Consider the following 22,308-nt stretch of genomic DNA (forward strand, 5'->3'; position numbering starts at 1 on the left):
TTTCATTATTAATCCAAATTAATTGATTGGAATACTGTGTTATCTCTTTATTGTCAAATGCAACCAAATGGGTTTCATATATGCACCTTTTTTTGTTGGTTACTCACAATTAACAATATACATTCTGGATATCTTACAGAGACTGTAGATACTCATCTAAAATAGAATAGCTCTGACAGCCTTCAACATCTCTTTTCTGGCTGTCGTGTTTAAGTAAGAAGATGCATACGTTATAAAGAGAAGTAATTAAAAACAAGCAGACTATGAACTGTACCCTGGCTTTTAGTATAATTGCAGTATTGTTCAGTTTAAACCACACAAACTAAAATACAGTTTTTATCATGCTGTTGAAGAACTTCAAGAAAGAAACGATCTCACTATTTCCTTAAGTGGATGACATAATTCTTCACAAAAAACACTACCTCAAGAATAGACACAGTTCATGGAATGAAATGGGCATATTTGTGCAATTACTATGTCTACTTTAAATGTCTTGCTTCTGGCATAATAACTCCACAGAAATATTTTTTTAAAAAATTAAGATCTTACAGCACTTAAAATATCAGGCCAGGTTTTATTATATTCATTTTGTGGATTAGTAAACAGAATCCATGAGATATCAGGTTCTTATTATGATATTTACTTACCATACTTTGGTCTCTCTCGTTAATAATGGCTTTCAGCCACATATTTCAGTTATATGGAGCTTATGCTAGATACAAATACTGATTACTTGTAGTCATCTAAGCACATTTTATGTACGGATATTTTATTGTAAATTTTTGAACTCTTTATGTCTACATACACTACATAAAAATTAACTTCTTTTTTACAAGCAAAAGTAATGATTTTTGTATTATTGATATTCACGAGTTCCCAAAAAGTACTTTGGACAATCTATTTCAGATTTTGGATTATTCTCCATTTTGACTGTCCATTGTTTATAAGGTACTCTGTATGACTCATAGTTAATTTACTTTTGTATCTATTTCTGATTATATGACAAACATTAACAGGGTAATGGCACTTTGGATATACATTTACATTGTGTATAAATGATCACCCCAACTAAAATTCTTGAAACATTCAGAAAGCATTAGCCACTGTATGATTCTAGCCAACCATATAACTCTGTATATGAGAGGCAGTAATCCTTCCTCTGGCAATCCACATACACGCCGAGGATAAGATTCAATTACCCTTATCTTCACAGAAAACATCTCCCCACTTTTTGGTTTTAAGCCCTGCAGAAAAAGTTTCTTCATGGCAAATTAATTTGGCATTGGCCTAGAAAAGAATTCTTAACTACTTTGAGTGTCATATTAAAGAATAAAAGTAGAAATATTAGTGACCTATTCGTAGACAGCATTCTGGTAGTTCTAATAATTAAAAAAAAAAAAAAAAGAAAAAAAAAAAAGAAAAAAAAAAAAGAAAAAAAAAAAAGAGGCATTCACTGAAACAGAAACCTACCTGCCTCTTTTTCTCTTTAAAAGGGAGAAGTAATAATGCAGAAGAAAAGAATCTTTTTTTAAACTTTTTTTTTTCCTCCAAAAAAAATTGCAGATGGGGCAGGAAACTAGGACTATAGCATTTCTGTGAGGAGTTGTTTCTCTTTATCCCCAAATCAGAACTTTTGTTTGATCTCATACTCCATCTTTCATCATACTGCAGGGGTGCCTAAAAAGATAGCTAATTAACGTAAGTTATGTCATAGCTTGAAAGGCCTATAAAGTGTCTAGACCTTCTTTTGTTCTTGAGATAACAAGTAATAAAGCATATGGTTTGTGTAGCACTAATAACATCCACCTCTAATGTACTTCAGTCTTTTTAGAAAAAAATCAATTTAATAACATCCAGACAACATTGTACACGAGATATTCAATTTGCTGTACTAATGTTCCATGTTGCCAACATCCGCAGGTTCCTAAGCTACAGAGACTTAGTTAAAAATCTACAGAAGGGCTTGTAACCTTGTGGACAGCAGACATGAACAAAAAGATGTTTTGTCACCAATGCAATGCCACAACTCAGCTACCCATTTTCTTGTAGCCTGTTTTCACAGCATCCACTTGATTTCATGTTTGCCTTTAGGATAGTTTTCAGACAAAGGAAACAAAAACGTACCGTGTTTTCATCTTCCTTTGTTAAAGGAGGGTAAGGAAAGCATTTTTTTCCTGTCCTATGGCAGAATCTAGATGTTTGGGGAATTTCACATATACCCAAAGCTCAGACTTTCATATGCAGCAGTTGAAGCCAATAGATTGTTGGCCGTCTTTAAACTCACTAAATAGATTTTTAGTAAAAAAAATAAAATGCAGAATTATTAAAGTTAAATATTTATTTCACAGATCTCTAATATAAATGAGCGGATTGAAATAAAGGTATTTGGTGAGCAAGTGACCATAGTCACCAGTAATGACTAAGTATTTAAGAAAGCATAACACCATAAATTGCTAAATGTACTATAAATATTGATCTGGTAAAAGTATGCATTAAAGTACCACATACCTAAGGAGTTATCAACTGATTGTTATTGTCTGCAAATATCATATATTATTATGAAATCAAATCTAAATCCAGCAAATTTTGAGGTGCTGATCTCTGGATTCAATTATAATTTTAAGTATTGTATATAGAACCAAAGACCTTTGAGACTGTGAAATTTTTCATATAAAGCAGATGCAAAAGCAGGTATAAATACTTAAAAGTCATGGAACTATTTATCTTGTAATTTCAACTGTTCTGTTCAGACATAGGTAGCATTAGCTGTTAGGTCTTTCTGCATCATAATTATTTAGCAGTAGGAATAAAGATCTTATTGCAGTTATTCTTTATATTCATCCTACTTGAAGTCTTAGCATGACAGAAACCATCTTAAATCTCTGCCTTGTTGTAATGGTTCATAAGCAGAAAGAAAATTTTTCTCTCCCATACAAAATGAACTCTCTCCAGAGCCCTCAGAATAATAGGAGACAGACAGATGAAGTTCTATTCCTTGTTACTTGCCCAGTAAGTGAAAGGCTGCAGAATAATGACTAAGGTAACTAAATGCGGGGGTAATTTTAACTCAGATTTTTTAGAAAAAGAAAAAAGAAAAAAAAAAAAGCATGAATTCTAGAGTACATTCATCCTTCCTTCTTATCAACAGAGACAAAATTCAGGAGAGACTTCCAGCCTGTCTAGCTGGATTTGATTCTAGAAAATGAGGAAATTTTAGGTGGGATTTTAGTTTCCATTTCATTTTACTAAGTAGAGAGGGATTATTGCTTCTGTTTTTGCATACATCTACCATAGCATGTAGCTATTTCAGATAATTATGAAAGCAAATGCTTTTCAGGACCAAAGGACAAACCCAAAGGGAAAGATATTGTTCAATTGATTCAATGATTCTTTTGCTTTCTTTTCCAGATTTTGTATGTGGTACAGTATCACCAAGTGAAGAGCTCTCAGGCTGAGGGAGCAGAACATGCATTTCTGGACGTTGCAAGTCACAAATATGGTATCTTCCTTGATCACTTGTAAGTGCTCCATCAACCCATATGAAAAAGGAATACTAGAAGACTGTATCCAAACTGAAATTTCACAAAAATATTTGCTTATATACTTCAATTATGTACCTATTTCCCCTTGATCTCAATGGGATTTTAGACTCCACCCTGAATCATGGTCATGGAAGAAATGCTTTTGGGCTTCTCCAAAACAATGAGGAGATGGGCTTTACAGAAGTATAGAACTTGATAGCCATGTAAAGACAATGGGGAAAAGGAGGAGAGAAAAAGACGCATGCTGCAAAATATGCAGGCACTTGGTCATTTTAGCAAACCTGAAGGGCTATCTTCTCCTGTAGTCATGTCCGTTTGCCCGTCCCACCGCCCCACAACAACAATGTCTTTTCATGATTTTAAATTAGAATAAAGTTTCTAGTGAAATAGGCAAGTGCAGTATCTTGCTTGGTTTCTAATAGTGCATTTGGACATAATAGTAGAAGCATGACTCTCTCTGTTCGAACTTACATCAAAAAGATATTTTGAGACTTAAAGGCTTTCTCCTGAAATAGGACATCTTAAAAAAGAAAAAAGTATTGCAACTATATCATAGTTGTAATTGTAAACAAACACTTTCTTGGTACTATTCTTTTTAAAAAATTATTTCTGCTATGTGGTGAAAACCTGGGCTTTTATATGACAGTGTAGGTGGATTTATTCTTGCAGATTAATTGTTCTTCTTTTGGTACTTCATGTGGCAGAGCTGTCATGAATGAATTACAGAAACTTGAAAATACTGAATGTAAGTTTCATGAATGAGAAAAATTATGTACATAGCACAAACTCATAATGTGTGGGAATCTAGCTCCTTAAGGTGCAAGATTGCATGTATGCACTCATAAAAAAAAAAGGAAATAGACATTAACAACTTAGAGCCTTAGTCATATAAATAAAACATAGTGTACTATAAAAACAGCATCTACTGGATTTACATTTTAAGTAGCGGAAGATATTAGGAAAACATGGGGAAGTGGTTTCTTTGGTGAGCGAGATAGGGACTTACAAAATAAACAGTAAAATGAAAGCGTTCCTTCTTTCAAGGAAACAGTCCGGAAGATAATTTTAAATAGTCTTTTGATGGTCATAATTCTCTAGCTCATACACAAAATCAGCCTGATGTCCCCCAAAAAAACTCAATTACTTAATTTAAGCTACTTTGGGGATTTAATTGGAGCCACGTTATTCCATTTCAAAATTATTGCAACACAATTTTTATTTAATACATTATCAGAAAGAAGCAGCTTTTTAATCAGTTGTCAGGCAGAATACACCTACAACAATACGTAATAAAGTGCTCTTATCCCTGCTTAGTATCTTTTTTTTAAAGAAAACCTCTCTTTTGCAAAGATATAGATGGCTTGGAAAAAAGAAGAAAATATGAGTTGTTATTTACATGGTGACAGTCTGTTTTCACTCTCCATTTTTAGAGATTGTCACCAACAAACTGGCAAAGCCTTCACAGTTATATGAAGAATTTGTTCCTTTCTGTAAGAGAACAAGATGCTTCTGCTGCAACTTGTGGTAGGTTGACCCTGGCTGGATGCCAGGTGCCCACCAAAGCTGCTCTATCACTCCCCTCCTCAGCTGGACAGGAGAGAGAAAATATAACGAAAGGCTCATGGGTCGAGATAAGGACAGGGAGATCACTCAGCAATTACCGTCACAGGCAAAACAGACTCAACTTGGGGAAAATTAATTTAATTTATTACCAACCAAATCAGAGTAGGATAATGAGAAATAAAAACCAAATCTTAAAACACCTTCCCCCCACCCCTCCCTTCTTCCTGCGCTCAACTTTACTCCCTAGTTCTCTATGTCCTCCCCCGCCAGCCACACAGGGGGACGGGTAATGGGGGTTGTGGTCAGTTCATCACACATTGTCTCTGCTGCTCCTTCCTCCTCAGGCGGAGGACTCCTCACACTCTTCCCCTGCTCCAATGTGGGCTTCCTCCCATGGGAGACAGTCCTCCACTAACTTCTCCAACGTGAGTCCTTCCCACAGGCTACAGTTCTTCATGAACTACTCCAGCATGGGTTCCTTCCACAGGGTACAGTCCTTCAGGAACAGACTACTTCAGCGTGGGTCCCTCACAGGGTCACAAGTCCTGCCAGCAAATCTGCTCCAGCATGGGCTCCTCTCTCCACAGATCCACAGGTCCTGCCAGGAGCCTGCTCCAGCATGGGGGTCACAGCCTCCTTCGGGCATCCACCTGCTCCAGTGTGGGGTCCTCTGCAGGCTGCAGGTGGATATCTGCTCCACCGTTAACCTCCATGGGCTGCAGGGGGACAGCCTGCCTCACTATGGTCTGCAGGGGAATCTCTGCTTCGGCACCTGGAGCACCTCTTCGCCCGCCTTCTTCACTGATCCTAGTGTCTGCAGAGTTGTTTCTCTGCGGCTGCAGTTGCTGTTGCGCAGCAACTTTTTCCCCTTCTTAAATATGTTATCACAGAGACTCTACCACCGATGCTGATGGGCTCAGCCTTGGCCAGCGGTGGGTCCGTCTTGGAACCAGCTGGCATTGGCTCTATCAGACATACGGGAAACTTCTAGTAGCTTCTCACAGAAGCCACACCTGGAGCCCCCCTACTACCAAAACTTTGCCACGCAAACTCAATACATGATGACATATTTAATATTATCTAACATTAGATAAAACATAACTGAAACAGGTACTTTGCTGACAGGGTAACTGAAGTAAACAGAAACTTAAGAACTTATCTCAATTAGAGCTATACTTTGTCCATCATTGTCCACCACAGTATCAAAATGGCAGGAAAAACATAAATGATAAGAAAGACAAGGCAACGTAGAGATGAATAGAGAACAAAAAACTCAAGGAAAAAACCTACTAAGCAGTTCAAAGGTGTGATTTATAAATATAAAAAATGGCTTTGAAGAGAACAAAGATCATGTAATGCAAAAGCAGGGGATCTTGAAGTGCAATGCATGCATAAATTTTAGGCACACTGACATTGCAAATATGTAGGATATTGCGTTTTCAATAATTCTTCCTTTCTAGAACAAAAATCCAACAAAGAACATTGAAAGCTCTAATGCATTAAAGCATACATATGGAAATCTTTTACATTTTTCATACTGAAACATTTCAGGCTTAAAAGAGGACAAACTGATTTGATTTTTTTCCTACATATTTTCTAATATACAATTTAGAAGACTGTATAATACATTAAATATTTTATAAGATTTGGGTAGAATATTGCATATTAAGTAAAAGCTACTCACTAAACACCGTGTCCTGGCTAAACAAGGTAGGATTCTTTGTGCTAGGCCTTTGCAGAAGTATAAATAAGGGAAACCTGTCCTGCTGCTTATTGCAACAGCTGTGCTAAGTATTGTTATCTCAGATAAAGCTGTTGATTTGCACATGAAAGATATATAGCACACGGTTTTGTGAAAATACTTAGCTGACTGTTTCAGAGAATTCTTTCCTTACTGATTTCACATGATAGAGAGAGTTTCCCCATGGTCTCTTCCCATTCTTAAGACAGGAACTAACTTCATAGTATAAGAAAATACAAGACATGAGAGGCACATCCTTCTGAGAGATTCTTTAAATCTCCTTAGTCATCATTGTTTGCTAGGTAAAGCAAAATGTTCTCATGGAACACCTGAGGACTTAACAACTTAATTCAGATAATATCCTATTGAATAAGAGAGGAAAGATTGGCCACAAAACTTTTTTTTTTTAAAATTTTTAAGCCTCCTTTCCAGTGGAACAAAATGAGTTATGTTTTCATAAAACAGAGCTAATACCCTACAAAGTCACTCAAACATATCAAAATATAAAATTAGTGAGAGGGGAAATCAGAAATACTGATTAAAATTACAAAGATAATTTAGATTCAGTCATACTCCTCATATCCTCTATTTCATTTGTTTAAATTTAATTTGTTTCAATTTATATATTGCTTAATGAAAATTATTCATACATCATCTGATCATGGAAATTTTGAACCATTACAAGATTTAATTGACTAAAGCATTAAGAGTAAATATTGCAGCCTATAGCTGAAATTAACACTTCTCAGACCATTTTTATAGGGATAAAAGTGTATGCAAACATCTGGGAGTTACTCAAAAAAAGAAGAAAATTTTGTCTGTTGTTTATAAACACTTGTGATCTGAAGAAGCAGCTATTAAAATAATAATTTCACAATCAGATTATAGTTGTCTTGTTTCTCTCAGAAAACATTCGGAAATAAGTGTGAATAGAAAGAAGGATTTAAGTGATATATTGAGACTATATTACTACCAGGCATTTATATGAGCACAACCAGCTGATAAAAGACTTAAGCCATATAATATTAAAGTGTTACACTCATTTACTTAGGAAGACAGACATAACATATGACCTGTCTGATAAAAACAGATTCAATTTTGAATATTTAAATATCTGAAAAACAAGTTCAAGCTACAGTTCAAGTATGTTACTGTTTCCAGAATTATTCAATAATTTCAACAGCCTTATATATTTTATAAAGCCATAACTTTCCAAATGTCTAATTAATCAACAGAAAAAAAATCAATAAAAGCTTTACCCCTGAAGAATCACCCATCTCCAACAGTAAATACAGAATAAGAAAAGGCAGGAGATATTTTCATATAAATAGCAACCACAAATAATCTCAGTGAAAAGCAATGAAGAAAAGTAGGGAGACAAAGATCAAAGGTCACGTATTCTCCTCTGACTTGTAAATAGTTAATCACCACATTTCAAGGAGGTACTTCTTGTATGTCAGAGAGTAGAAACAACTATTTCTATTATATTTCAGCAATATTGCCATTGCCAGTTGAGATGTGACCCAACGAAGTACAATAAATACCAAACTGGACAAATGCTGACATCCAATGGAACTTCTTTCATAATATCTAGTTCTACATCTTAATGTATAAATTAAATATTGAACTTCCTCATCCTTTCCACTACACAAAGGCTAGCACCAATTCACATGAAAAGTATTACAGGTCTCCTCAGAATATGTGCAAATACCCATGCATCCTTGCATTCTTTTAAAGATGACAGACTTCCTGGCATGTCCTGGTAAAATCACAAAAAGTATGAACTTTCTTCTTTTAGAGAATGAAGTTACAGAAAAGGAGTAAGCAAGGTATCTGAAGAGAAAAATAGATCTTCAGATTGCAGTTAGTTATTACCCTACATTCTCTGAATAAAAATCTCTTAACCAACAAAAAGCAGGATAGTTGTATGTCATTTTTACTACATGAAATGACAGTAACTGACATAACATTTTCAGAAGATCAGTAAAAAATCACCAATTTCCCATTTTTTCTTGCTCACTGATGGCTAATACATGAGGTTTAGTTCAAGTAAACAAGAAAAGGGAGACCAGAAAACAAATGTAATTTTATAAATGAGAGAAACATGACTAAAAACTACAAATCCAAACTACTACTTTTTTCTACAGGATACTGAAACCCGACGCAGCACACTCATATTAATCAATTGCTTGCTCAAATTACACTTCGAAGAGTGAGGTTGTTGCTTCCACAGGCATGTAACATGGCAGGTATCTCAGACTACAAAAACTTCCTAAAACAGTACCAAAACTTGCTTTAGCAGAAGATAAAAAGCGTATAAGGCAATTATTTCACATCCAAACACGAGGCCTACTAGAGCCTACTTTCTTATCAGGAAAATACAAGGCATTTCTGCACTACCATATGACATCCATGTGTTATATAACAAGGTAATTTAATTCTGGGCAAATTTCTTTACACAGATCAATAGAACCAAATTAATTTTTAATAAAATCTCACCAATTGCCAACTCCACCCCTCACTTTGCCAAATAACGAAATTAAAAATACTGAGTACTACATCTGTTCCTTCTCCAGTCATAGTAAACTGTACACTGTCCATAGTACATACCCCTCTTTAGCTTCAAAAAGCATCGAATTATTAATGAGTATTTTGGGAGAAAGGAGAGAAAAGCTTTTTCATGTTTAATGATGTCTCACAGGGAAAGCATTACATAATGGTGAAAAATGTACCTTGGGGGGAAATGTTTCCTTAATATCTTATTATCCTAATTTCATTACTACAGTAAAGGCCATCTCTATCCTCCAGCAATATCACATAAGCATCATTTTTGTCGTTACTGAAACATCCAGTTATTCAAAATCATTTTTAGATTATTAGAAAGATTGTTACTGACTTTTCAATAGGCATACACTTTATATTGGATATGAAGCTTTGGGTTTTCCATCAAATAAAGGTGATAACATACTTACTTTTCTGTCTGGCCAATTATATTTTGCAAATATTGTATCGTATGTGTCCACAGCTCCATCAGTAATCAACATTATGGCTTGGCTGCAAATACTTCCTTGTCCTGTGTGATTGAACTGTGAAAGGAAACAATCATTTAGTTACAGCACATTCCTGTTAAATGAAGATAGATAGGATCGCACTGGATAAACATGGATCTTGTCAAATCTCTAGCATGCTTAGAAGTAGGTGAAAAATTCTCAGGTTGAAAACATTTTATCATAGATATTATGTTCTTACTGAATTGTAACTTCAAATTGTGTAACAGAATTGGGATTCATTATATATCCCCATTTTATCAGCTTGAAAAATAAAAAACATACATAAATATAGCACTTCCCCAAATTAAAGCTGTGTTCCCCTGTTTTAGATAGATGATATGTATTGATACATCTACATAGGGTTTCCTTAGATTTAAATATAATTTTAAAAGAACAAGCTACACAAAAAAAAAGGAGAAATGAATGACTGATAATTTTACTGCGAAGTACAGAAGATACACCACTTATAGAGAGACATATGATTATTCATATGGCATTCATATTCACTCAGGATTACATTCCATATGCTATTTTTCATAAAATGTTTATCTGGGAGAACCAAGTTAATATTTATATATTCTCAGATTCTCCTATTACTCAAAATGAATACATATAAGTAATTCAAGCTGCTGAACAGCAGTACTTGAGCACAGGTACTTAGACAGCAATCAACATATCCTTTGGAGTATGCAAAGAAAGTTTAAGCGTTCCACAAACGGGATTTTCTCCTGGTCAAAGAGCAAGTAAATTGGATGGAGTCATAACATAAGCTTTGATCTCTTGATTCTAGAGTTGGTGCCTTAATTTTGAATCCATGTGTCTCCATTTGATCTTATTGCAGAATAGGTTATTATTTGTAGGTGTATTATTTTATATATTCAAGGAACTTAGGTGAAATATCCAGCTTTTAGCAAAAAAATGCAAAGTTGGAAAATTATTTGATTTTTAATTACTCTGTACGAACACTAAAAAAATCTGTGAAAAGATCAATAAACTGGGGCATTACACACAACTCTATAGATTGGGCTAACATTTGAATACATGCTAATAAATGAACAATCTCCTTTTGTTCTCTTCCTATGTAGTTTTCAGGTACATTACCAACTTTGAGGTCAGACAAGGCCTCATCCTACCACCTTTCTCTTGGTACTGAGAAAGCCAAGAAATAATTACCGTGTACCACCTCACCAGCCTATCTGTGATGAAGAGTGCCCAAAAAAGAGTGGTCCCATTTGAGAAGTAGTATTTAAATTTAAAGGTGAATTACCTTGCAGGGACTCTGGCTGCTTCTAGATTCAACAAAATTTGTTCGGAGTATTCTAGTTTGATTTGCGCTAGCAACTACTCTGTCTTTAAGCTTTCTGCAGTCTACTCGCCCTTATATATTTGCTGTTCTTCCCAAAACTCTAAAAACCTTTTCTCTAGAAAAAGTTCTTAACTTCTAAAAATGTTATCTTTGTAGACATGCCTGCAGTAAGAAAGGGAGTAGATGGTGGGTTCCAACAGTGCTCTGTGTTCTTTTCTTCTGCCTTCACATTTCTATATCTGAGTAATCACATCCACAAACATCATTCAACATTTACATCATCTGTAGCTCTCCTCCAGCTCAGTTTCCTTTTGATCGAACAGGAACCTCAGTGAACCATAACAGAAACATGTTACTTAAAGGGAAACTAATGTGGGTTTAGAGAGCTAGCTATTCTGGTCACGGCCTGTGTGAAAACTCTTATCTGTGATACCTGCAAGGCAGTCTATCCTTAAAATTCTTCAGTCATGACAGTCTTAACCAGAACCAGAATTATTAACGTGGGATTCCTTCATTGGTATGATTTTTAGATCCAATATTTTTCAGAAAGATGAAGTTACTTTGTCAAGGGATATATTCTTCATATGGACAACATATTTTGAAAGAGACAAGGTATACTAAAAGGGGAATTAATGAGGGGGGGAATGCCTTCATATATTTATTTTAAAACATCACTCTGTATGCATCTGCATTATTCTACGTAGTTATCTGTTTGAATATTTTGAAGAATGAGATTAAATTCAAATGCTTTGATGAGTAATATCTTCTCATATTTGTCTAGAACTTTAATTCTATTGAATAGCAAGAGTGATGAAAGTGTTTTCCATAATAATAACAATGACAAGGGCCTTATGATGAACTACAATTAACTCAGTGATTCATCAGTTAGGAGCAAAAATTTCAATGCATCCTGACATTTACAGCATTTGGTTGTGATTAACAGTCTTTGAAATGTCACAGAATTTTATTTAATTTGCTATGATTTTTTTAAAGGTAATCACTGCAAAGACCACATTTATCACCAGAAGAGATAATTGCAGTTGTCACATGACATAGTAGGTGCCTAAGTACCGTACCAAGCACTTCTGTATTCTTACACTATATAATGAACACTGCATAAATTGATGATTGGAAAGAATTTGGAAATGGATTTTTAAATGTGCTTTTCAAAGACATCAGTATCAACCATCTTCAAGTCTTAACAACCTAGGCAAATACTGAGAGGTAATTGCAAGGCAAAATTAACTGAGTGTAATTAGTGTAACCCCTGAACCATCCTAAAATCCAACCAGAATCTTAATAGACTATTTGTGTAAAACCAAGCTTTTTCTATTTTTCCTTTGCTTTTCCTCCACCCCCTACTTTTTTTTTTCCTGCCCTGCCATCCTTTTTTTTTTAAATGAAGATGAGACATCCTTAGCTAACCTATAATTCACAAGAATAGATTTCTGGCATATAGAGGTCACATCCTGTAGACAAAGTGGAAAATGGTTAGCTGTACTCTTTTAAGGGGAGATTTAAGTAACTTTTTCTCTGGCCTAGGCTGCTTAGTAGAAGCTCCCAGAGACTTTGCCAATATGCCTGTATATAATGGAAAAGATTTTTATGCTGTCAGTTCTGAAGTATACATGCAAGAAGGCTTGAAGCTATTATACTCCCTTTTATAGTATAAATAGAAACAGTCATTACTCCGCCTTGAATAGATCTGAACATACATGTAGCATGATCCATCATGACCTTACAGATCAAAAGTCTCACTCATTATAGGTACAATTCAGTACATTGGATGTCAGTTCCTTATATTCTCAAAACTATCAGTTTATCTAATTAGATTTTTATACCACATTCATCATTATAACTTCAGTTGCCTCACAGATTTTAAAACAAAACAAACAAATCTCATCTCGGGTCTTTTTGATCACTGTCTGTAATGATTTTTTTCAGTTTACACAAATTTAGAAGACTAGTATAGAACATCTATTGAGGCTGGTTGCTATTTACTGTTGTGTATCTGTTTTCTAAGACTATATTCAATGCCCATAATGGGATTCTTAGTAAACCCTCTACAAACAACCTAGAGTGTTCTTTACTTCATGCAGCTTTTCCCATTGTCATTTTTGGCATGGACCACATGAAGGAATTAGTTCCACACTGTCTGGGTGAACACGGGAGTAGTGGGTGGAGGAAGATCCTCATCTTTTCACCTTAGGATTTTATGCCCAGAAAAGAACTGATCAATATTGTATTTCAAAATTAATACAAAGGAATTGGAAATATTAGTTAATCTACGATCCTACAGTTGGAAGGCAGGCACACTTGTCAAGTCAAACCCTTTGGAGAATATTTTGTTTTGAGGTCTCATTTGCAAGGTACATCCTTCAATCAAAAGACAGTTTGCTACTTATTTTTTTTCCCCAAAAGAAATGACTACACTTAAGGAAAACTTTCAAACATTTTCATTAATATAAGCTTAGTTGAAAAAAGGGAAAACAAGAAGGAGGTGGAAAAGGAAAAGGATCAGAAGGGAAAAAAAAAAAAAGAAAGAAAGAAAAAGAAAAAAATAGGAAAAAAGGAATATGCTGCTTGTATTTGTGACTGAAATATTTCTTTCCAAAACAACCCTGGTAAATGTGAGTGACAATAATGAAGTTTCTAAAAACATCAGTTGGCATAGCTCAATCTTTATTCTATCATCTGTTAATTCATGAGTTGTGACTAGTTTGTATTCTTAAAATCCAATTGACGTTAGTTAGGATGCATATTCATTCTAAAGGTACATGATATTTAAGACATGGGATCTACTAAGGCTAGATGAGCTGAAAAATAGATGGCCTGGGAAACGTTAGGCAAAAAGAGAAACAAAACTGTTTTCATGACATGAAGAAAACTCAAGTCAGAATATGCCTAAATTGCATCTTTATTAAAAGTAAAAATGTACGATAAAAATGTTTTTCCAGCTTTCTTTAGTGATCCTTACTAAGTTTCATTGTAGTATAGCCAGTTTTACTGAATTTAATTTGTGCAACAGGAATTAAGTCCCTGTAACTTTTACACTGAAAGAAATGTATCTTAGTTTAAAGAAGAGAGACTGTAGTTTTTAAAACGGTGCCTCTTTTCAGAGCCATACTTTGACTAGAAAGGAAGGGTGAATTGATTTCTAAGGAATGTATCCCAGTCAACACTCCAAGGCATTGTTCAAACTGAGAATGATAAAGCAAACTAGTTCTGGATCTGAACTACCAAGTAGCGTGATAGGGGGTCTAAATTGTCAGCCCTAAACTTAGGCTCTTCTGTAATACACACCTACAGAACATACTCATAGCAGTTATTTGGAGCCTATAGGCACAGAGTCTATAGATTTCTTGGAAACAGGCTATCATGGAAGGATGTCAGGAGGCCAGTTTGGCTCACTGAGAAGAGATACCCTGAATATGTTACAGGGGTTCAAGTAGTATGAACAAGGCATTGATTTGTTTTATTTTTGAAAGCTTGTCTCTAAACATTGTAAATTTCTTTTTATATTTAAAGCTGATATATATATATACATGCACATAAATATAATTTTACTTTTCTGGATATGAAGTGTGATTCTCTTTCAAGGACAAGCTGTTCTTCGAAAGAAACACAGAGTAGATTTACTTGGAAGTATCCATCACTAACATTAACGTTATACAATATTAACTATCACCAGCTGGACTGCCACCATGATAACCACATCAGAAGAGATTAATTTCTATCTGTAGACAAACTAGAATGCCCAAATACACAAGGAACTACATTCTCATCGTAACAGCATCAGACATTTAGTAGAAGAAGGTGTCAGCAGCATAAATCTGAAAAGCATTAACTTACTTCATTGAGCATGTTGAAAGCTTCATTTAAAGCAATGTCCAGCATTCCAATTCCTTTTGCAAAAAGTTTATCAAGGTGTTCCCTGAAGTGCTGAAACATGAACAAGAAGGTTTTATTTGTCAGTATATTGTTACAACATACATGTTGATATCAATGATTAAGAATTTCTGAATTCTTCTTTAGACCTACTCCTTAAGCTTAAATGACTGCATACACTAATTCATAAACCAAAGTAATTCCTGGTTAATCCTTTTGACTCTTGAAGTCACACTAAACTAAAGATGTGTTAGAACAATAATAATGCGAAGGTATCACAAGATATGTTTTTGGCTAGTTATTCCATCAAATTGTTTTCCTTTGTGGTGGTGTGGGTTTTTTTGTTTTGGTTTCTATTTAGGGTTATCCATATCTTCTTTTCACTTCATACAGTAATTTTTGTATTATTTCTAACTATTCGGCTTCTAGGTTTTCGAGATCTGCTACTTAATAAAAATAATTTTTTCTGAAATTTAGCTTTGAGATTCTATTTTTTGTTATTATCCCTCCCTAAAGGATGGTAGACCCTAATCATTAGGCCATTGCAGTTTAAATGCAGTTTATCAATGTCAATATAACATTTAGATTGATAAAGAACTACTCTACGCAAGAAGAAAGACAGGGCTAACCGCTTGTTAGCTATGTGTAACTATCTTTAGTATTATGTTGCATAGTCACATTTAAATCCAATTTTTGCAGTCTTAAATGTCTCATCAATTATGCACTGCCAAACATGCTGGCCATGAGCTTGGATAAAATTTTATAACAAGCAGTTCTTAGAGGTTAACCGGCCTGAATTCATCCTATATTTTCCTCTTTCTAAACATATGTTACTTCTCCAGATATGTCAGAAGTTTGACAAATTTCAGATTTTGCACTCAACAAAAATACAGGACTACCATATAATATGTACATTAAATTGCAATTTCTTAGAGAAAATGTAAGCTATGAAGTACTAAGTAGCACATTTTCAAAACAATGTTAGCACTACTTTCTGAAAATAAAATGTTCAGAGGAGAAACAAATTCTCTTAGGTTTATAAAAAGGGGCAATATATCATTAAAAACCATGAACCATGCTGTCACATAAAGGGACACTGTATGCAACATCAACAAACAAGTACTTCACTCCCCTGATTTTCTATGATGGAAACTTTTTTTTTTTTAATTTTGTAAAATAAAAAGATACTACAGCAGTATATTGGAAGGCAGAGAACTTCCTATTTCATTATTAAATTTCAGTAAGTTGAAACAGGAAAATTTACATCCTAGCCTCTAGGCAATTCTGAAGCCACAAAAAAGGGCTGCTTTTTCAAAACCCTTAGTTCATAGTGACCTAGTAGACATGGTTCATTGCAGCTCAATACTTTGAACAGCCGAAAGGCACAGTCTTGTTCGTCTAAATGAGCAGGGATAGTATAAATGCCCATACAGCTACACTGCAAAATGGTTCTTTTTTTCCCCTACTTAAGCATAACTAACTAAAGTAAATACTAGTCAGTATCTCCATAGTACTAGTAATTACTGTTTTAACTACATTTTAAAATATAATAATTAATTTGTAAGAAGAAAATGAAGACAGATGTGGTGGGAAATAGCAGGGGAGGCAATGCTTTTGTGAAGCATTATTTCAGTCTCCATAACTAGATAAAAAAAGTTAGTATGAGGAAATCAGTTAGTAAGAGGAAAATTTTTGTTTATCAGTCCATTGGTCTTAAAGCATTCTTATAGGCAAGAAAACCAAATCAAACTAATTATCTTTGTAGAATTAAAATACTACTGTCCCTTGAATTGTGCCTTTCATATTTTTTACAAGTAATAATGAAAATAAGAATGAATACAAAATACCTAAATATTCAATAAATGCATCAACCTCTTGTTATTCTGTATCCAACTTGTCATTTCAAAGTATCTCTCAAATTAAGTCCAAATTGATCAAAAGCCACATCGGCATATTCTTGACTTCAACTAACGTGGCCTGGAAATTGAGAGCGGCAATGCAAAGATGGCAGCTTCCCAGACAAGGGCTACTTCAGCTGTCAGCAGCACAACGCAGTGTGTTTTCCATAGCTATTTCAAAACACAATAATTGACCAGCAGTCAGATTCGGAGACTACTCACTTCAGTACTCAGGGTGACTTTAATACATATGGTCATCAGTCCATATACAAAAGGATTAACTACAGCACAGGACTCTTACAGTCATTAAAGCTTTTCAGAAACTCAGAAAATACAACTGTTTTTCATTAAATATATAAAGTTCATACAAATTTAAAATTGTTCCTTGGAATTCTTCAAAAACTAAAATATATCATGTTTATAAAATTCTCCAGGAAACATCCTAGCAAAACCAGCTTTACATAGAGCCGATATTTTTAAACAGAAAGTGTTATTAACAGTTAAAAAATATGGAAAACAAGCAGTTTATTATTGTTTCATCAATGCCAAAAACAATTTCATGACATCAAAGTTATGTGTTGACCAGATGTTTTCAAGCTGCTGAAGCAGCCCTATGCTCACAGCCTGTCTCTCCCAGATACATGAAACTAAGGTTAGTTTACAGTTACCATAGATGCTTCCCTACTAACACAGGGATTCACCCTGAAACAGAGGAGTTCTCTGAAAATCAATAAAGCCAAATTTTTGTATTGGAAATAAGTTTCTAATCTTACCTTTTCATAAATCTGATATGTTAAAATAAATATTTATTACAAATCATGTTTCTCTTTGGAATACATTACTGCTTCATAATTAAACTAGAATTATTTTGGTATTAAAAACCACAATAGTTTATAAAATCTCTGAACATTTCAGAGACAAGTACTGTGGAATGTTTATTACAATGCATATACATTATCAAGTATGGACATACAGCATAAACAGATTACCAAAAATTACTAGTAAATGGTATAATCTCTAGTGTATAATTCAGTTCACGTGATCTGTCAGGAGAACAAATATTTTCTCTTGCCATAGCTCTCTCTCTCTATATATATACAGGTTCTGAAAAATACACTGTTGATATATGAAGAAATATAATAGTGACATTTGTTTGATACAAAATAGTAAAAATATTAAAAATCAATTTCATGCACTATGAATTTTAACAAATCAACATTTTCTGCCTCCAGGCTTCAGAGTGAACAGATGCTACAAGGTGATTCTGCAAAAGGATTAAATAACTAAAATGCATGTGTCGTTTGGTCTTTGTTTGTCTGGAGGGTTTTTATGGGGTTTTCTGATTTGTGTTTTAAACCAACTCCACTCTCTGTCTTGTCTTTGGCTTTTTGAGAATTTCAGCACTTTGTATGTCCACTGGAAAAATCACACAACAACATGCAAATTAATATTTCTTTGTTTCCCTTTTTATCATACCAGATGCCCTGGATGTGTGGCATTAATTGGATCCATGCCAAAAGAAATCATGTTCCATTTTAAAGGCAGCACAAAGAATAGCTTCCTCAGATTGTTCACTCTACATCTAGCTGAAGCTGTTTATTATTAAACAATCAAAATGTACTGTTGTACTTTCATAGGGACTGGGGTTTTTATCGTCTTAGAGAGTAGTACCTTATTCTGACTTCAAAGGGCATACTATTGACACAACTATTATCTGTCGGGCTGTTGTTTTAAGGAAAATTTATAAGAAAAAAATCCAAATCTCCAAACACTCATTTCTTCCTATTTCACATGTCCAGTCAATACAGCAATGTCCTGCCAGTCATGCTATAGTGCCCCCTTTGTTACTGGAAAAGGCATTTTAAAAAACATTGTATTCTTTGTGTATGAGAAAAACAAAGTTTCAAACTAGTACGCCTCTCAAAATTTCTCTACAACTTGCCCACACATGTCTCCAACTGCCACTCAATAATTTTGTCCCTTACAAAAACACTGCAAAACAGAAAAGTATATTTCAACTCTACTGGTAGTGAAAAAAAGGGCAGGACATTAACCACTGAAACATCAATTTAAAGAAAAAGTGATTTTGGAATGAGGTAACAAACACTTCAATTCCACTTTCAATAACTTTCAGAAATCAAACAGATCCCAAAAAGCAGAAGTCCCCTGCTGTTAATGAGTCAAAAAGCATCTTTTAATCTTTACGTCTTAAATAGCTCTTTTCAGTAATAAACTGCACAAGAAATAATATTGGTTCATCTCAGCTTCTCTTTACTGTCCTGTTGGAGCCCTTCTAGATTAATATCTGAATTTCCTAGAGTTTGAACTGGATTATCTGTCCGTGTGCACATTCACATGCAACTGCATGCCTAATTTCCACGTGCAATTACCAGAATGTGCAATATCTAATTGTGAACTCAAATACCTAATTGACATGGATAATCTTGGTAATTCTGAATGCAAATTAGGCACACAATTATGACAATCAGACTGTGATATCTGATTACACAATCATAGGGCCAGAACTCAACAGGAGAAGTTGTGTCTTATTACAGTGAGGAAGCATAGATATGTTCAGCTGTGGAGGCATCTGTGAACCATTTAGAAATGGCTGAAAAACATGAGCTGAAGAGAGTGAGGATACAAATCCACTTGTGCATGTCAGCCAGGGCAAGGTCTTTGCATATATCTACAAGGGTTCAAACCAGAACATCAGCGATGCATACACTTGGTCTTGTACCCTTACATGTTGCTGATTTTATCTGTTTATAAACACTACCCACTGTCAAAACCAGAAAGTCCCTGTGATCCTAACATCTGATGATAATCCATGTATGCAAATCAAAAAGTTTCTCTCCTTTTCTTTTTAAACTGTGTAAAGTTTGTTAGGACCCTCTAAGTCAGAAACAAACCAACAAATACATTGGATGGACCTAGAATCAGGAAATGGGTTCTTGTCCTAGGTATAGTTACAAATATGCCTATCTGAAGAACAGCGGGGTATGGGGTATGCTGAACAGGATATACTGACACTGTTTTTCCAAAGATGAAAAATAATATTCACATGCCTATTTCTGCTTAAAAATCAGGTGGCCCAACTTGCCTTTGATTATTTCAGAACTTAAATGAGGAGGAACATAGAAAGATTTTAATGGTCTTCATATTCTATGCTTCAAGGTATACAGAATATTAAAATCATACCACTGTTGCATATGCCTTTGGCATAACTGAACAAGAGGATAAATTTATCATGATTGAACTTGGAGTTTCTCTTATAATGAGATTATTGAAAGCATTTTTTTGGTACACTCAGGTGTATTCACCTTTTTTAGCCTCAGAGCTTAATCAACAGTTGTAGGGATTTTGGACCATACTTGGTTAGATGATTACATTAAATTTTCAGACTTCAGGGATTAGGGTAAAATTGTCTGGCAAAATATGATAGCAAGTCGTATTTCTGTTACTTCTTTTTTCAATTTCCTACTTTTTATTTATTAGGGTTTAACAGTTAATATATTTACATAATTCAAGTTAAGTAATTTATTTCAACAAATCTGTGCTTGGGAGATGACACGTATGATTTTGCAAAGATTCAGAGCACTTTTTCATTATTCGGAATATAGAAGAATTTAGGGAGGTAGAGGGGGCTATCTGAATACAGGTGAGAATCTGATGTTCCTTTCCTAATTTCAGGTCATTGAAGGCAATTAAAAAACTCTTCTGAGATGAAGGCCAGAAAACTGTGAAAACTGAATTTTTCCTTCATAGCAGAAGCTCCCAACTTTGTAGCCAAAACGACACACTGGTTTATCTAGCCCATAGTAAAGCTGAAGAATAATTTACTGATCTGGAGGCAATCCTGAAGAAATTCTGAAGCGTCTCTTTTTATTGGTCTCTTATCTTACAGGCTGTTCTAATGGCTTCACAAGGTTTACTCTCTGATATTTTAAAAGCTGACTGGTATCTATAATCACAACAAGATGACAGATTTTTACATTCTGGAAGTGAACAGAACCTGGTCACACACCTAACAAACAAGAAAGAGTCACGTGTCTGCGCAACAGTCAGAGAAATTTTTTGGCCTCCATTACAATAATTTGAGGATATTCCATAACCTTCAAGGTTTTACCCTTTTTAAACAAGAAAAAGAAAAGAGAAGAAAAAAGTACAGCCATCTTCATTCGACATCTGAGGAAACAAACACATCTGACAGCAAGTAATGATACATTAAAGCAGAGAACTGAGTTCCAATTCTCAAACGCCAGGTAAGTGCCGTAACAACCATGCCATCTCAGACACATACAGAAAAGAGCAGACAAGTTGTCAGCTAACACAAGCCCTAATGTTTGGCATTCATGTTTTGATATAGCTTCTTTTTACCGTAGCAAACATTTGCAGAATTTCACTGATGGATTTTTTCCCTTGCATCATGACAAAGCTAGTCACAATAGTGGCGTGCTTGGCTCAAGTTTTAATTGGCACACAGTCTACAAGACTTCACAGGCTGTTTTAATGCATCTTAACATGAGGACACCACCTAAAGCCTTACAAATAGAGATACATCACCCAATAAGTTCAGCTTCCTATGGCTTATAGCAGATCCTTTTTCTGGAAGACTTGAAAACCTGTTTGCCTTTATGTTATATTTCTCTGCCACTGACAAGATGGAAGTGCACTGGTAGCGAGTTTACTGTTGTAAACTTCCAACCAAATCAAGTCCCCATCTCTTATCTTCCTACTTACCTAGCTAAACCAGCCTCTTTTTAGGGCTTCTGAATTAGTTAATTGAGTTATGCCCAACTTCCCATTTATACAGTTTTCAGCATTTTTATTACAACCAGCGAAGTTTTGTTTTCCTTCTTGTTAAGGCAATCTGCTACACAGTAGTCCCAGTACCCTGTACAGATATATTTTATTATAGCTTGCTTGTGATTACCAAAAATAAGGTACCATTTGTGATGAGTAGGAATACCCAAATGAGATGGAGTTACAGGACCATGGATTCCAGTCTAAGCATACACGAATAAAGCATTTTCCACTGATTCCAAAGAGGGAAGTAACAGTTCACAACTGATATATGCAGCAGAGTTTATACAGTTACACTGGAAAACTATGTTATTTGCTATTAATTGTCTGGCAAGGGTGATCTTCCTACAGAAAAGCATTGTTAATGGGGTTCAACATTCCTCCAGATTCCTCTGTCAGTTTTAGCGCAAGTCTTTGCTACTTCTAGTATTAGTTCCCATACTCATCCACGCATGCTGTAACTCCAAATGTTCCTGAGACATACTCGGCAAAGATTTATCAGATTTGTGAAGAT

At 34.8% G+C, this 22,308-nt stretch overlaps 1 protein-coding gene across 1 annotated transcript in view; it reads right to left on the bottom strand.

Moving 5' to 3' along the window:
• Positions 1-22,308, bottom strand: part of CACNA2D3 (calcium voltage-gated channel auxiliary subunit alpha2delta 3) — a 471,854-nt gene that overhangs the window by 228,736 nt on the left and 220,810 nt on the right. Inside the window, exons 10-11 of the mRNA XM_075159074.1 lie at positions 15,055-15,144; positions 9,819-9,932 (exon numbers count right to left, since the gene is read on the bottom strand). Coding sequence (XP_075015175.1) covers positions 9,819-9,932; positions 15,055-15,144 — 204 coding nt within the window. The remainder of the gene's footprint in view (positions 1-9,818; positions 9,933-15,054; positions 15,145-22,308) is intronic.

This window comes from Calonectris borealis, chromosome 10 (assembly GCF_964195595.1).
Source record: "Calonectris borealis chromosome 10, bCalBor7.hap1.2, whole genome shotgun sequence".
Taxonomy (NCBI): domain Eukaryota; kingdom Metazoa; phylum Chordata; class Aves; order Procellariiformes; family Procellariidae; genus Calonectris; species Calonectris borealis.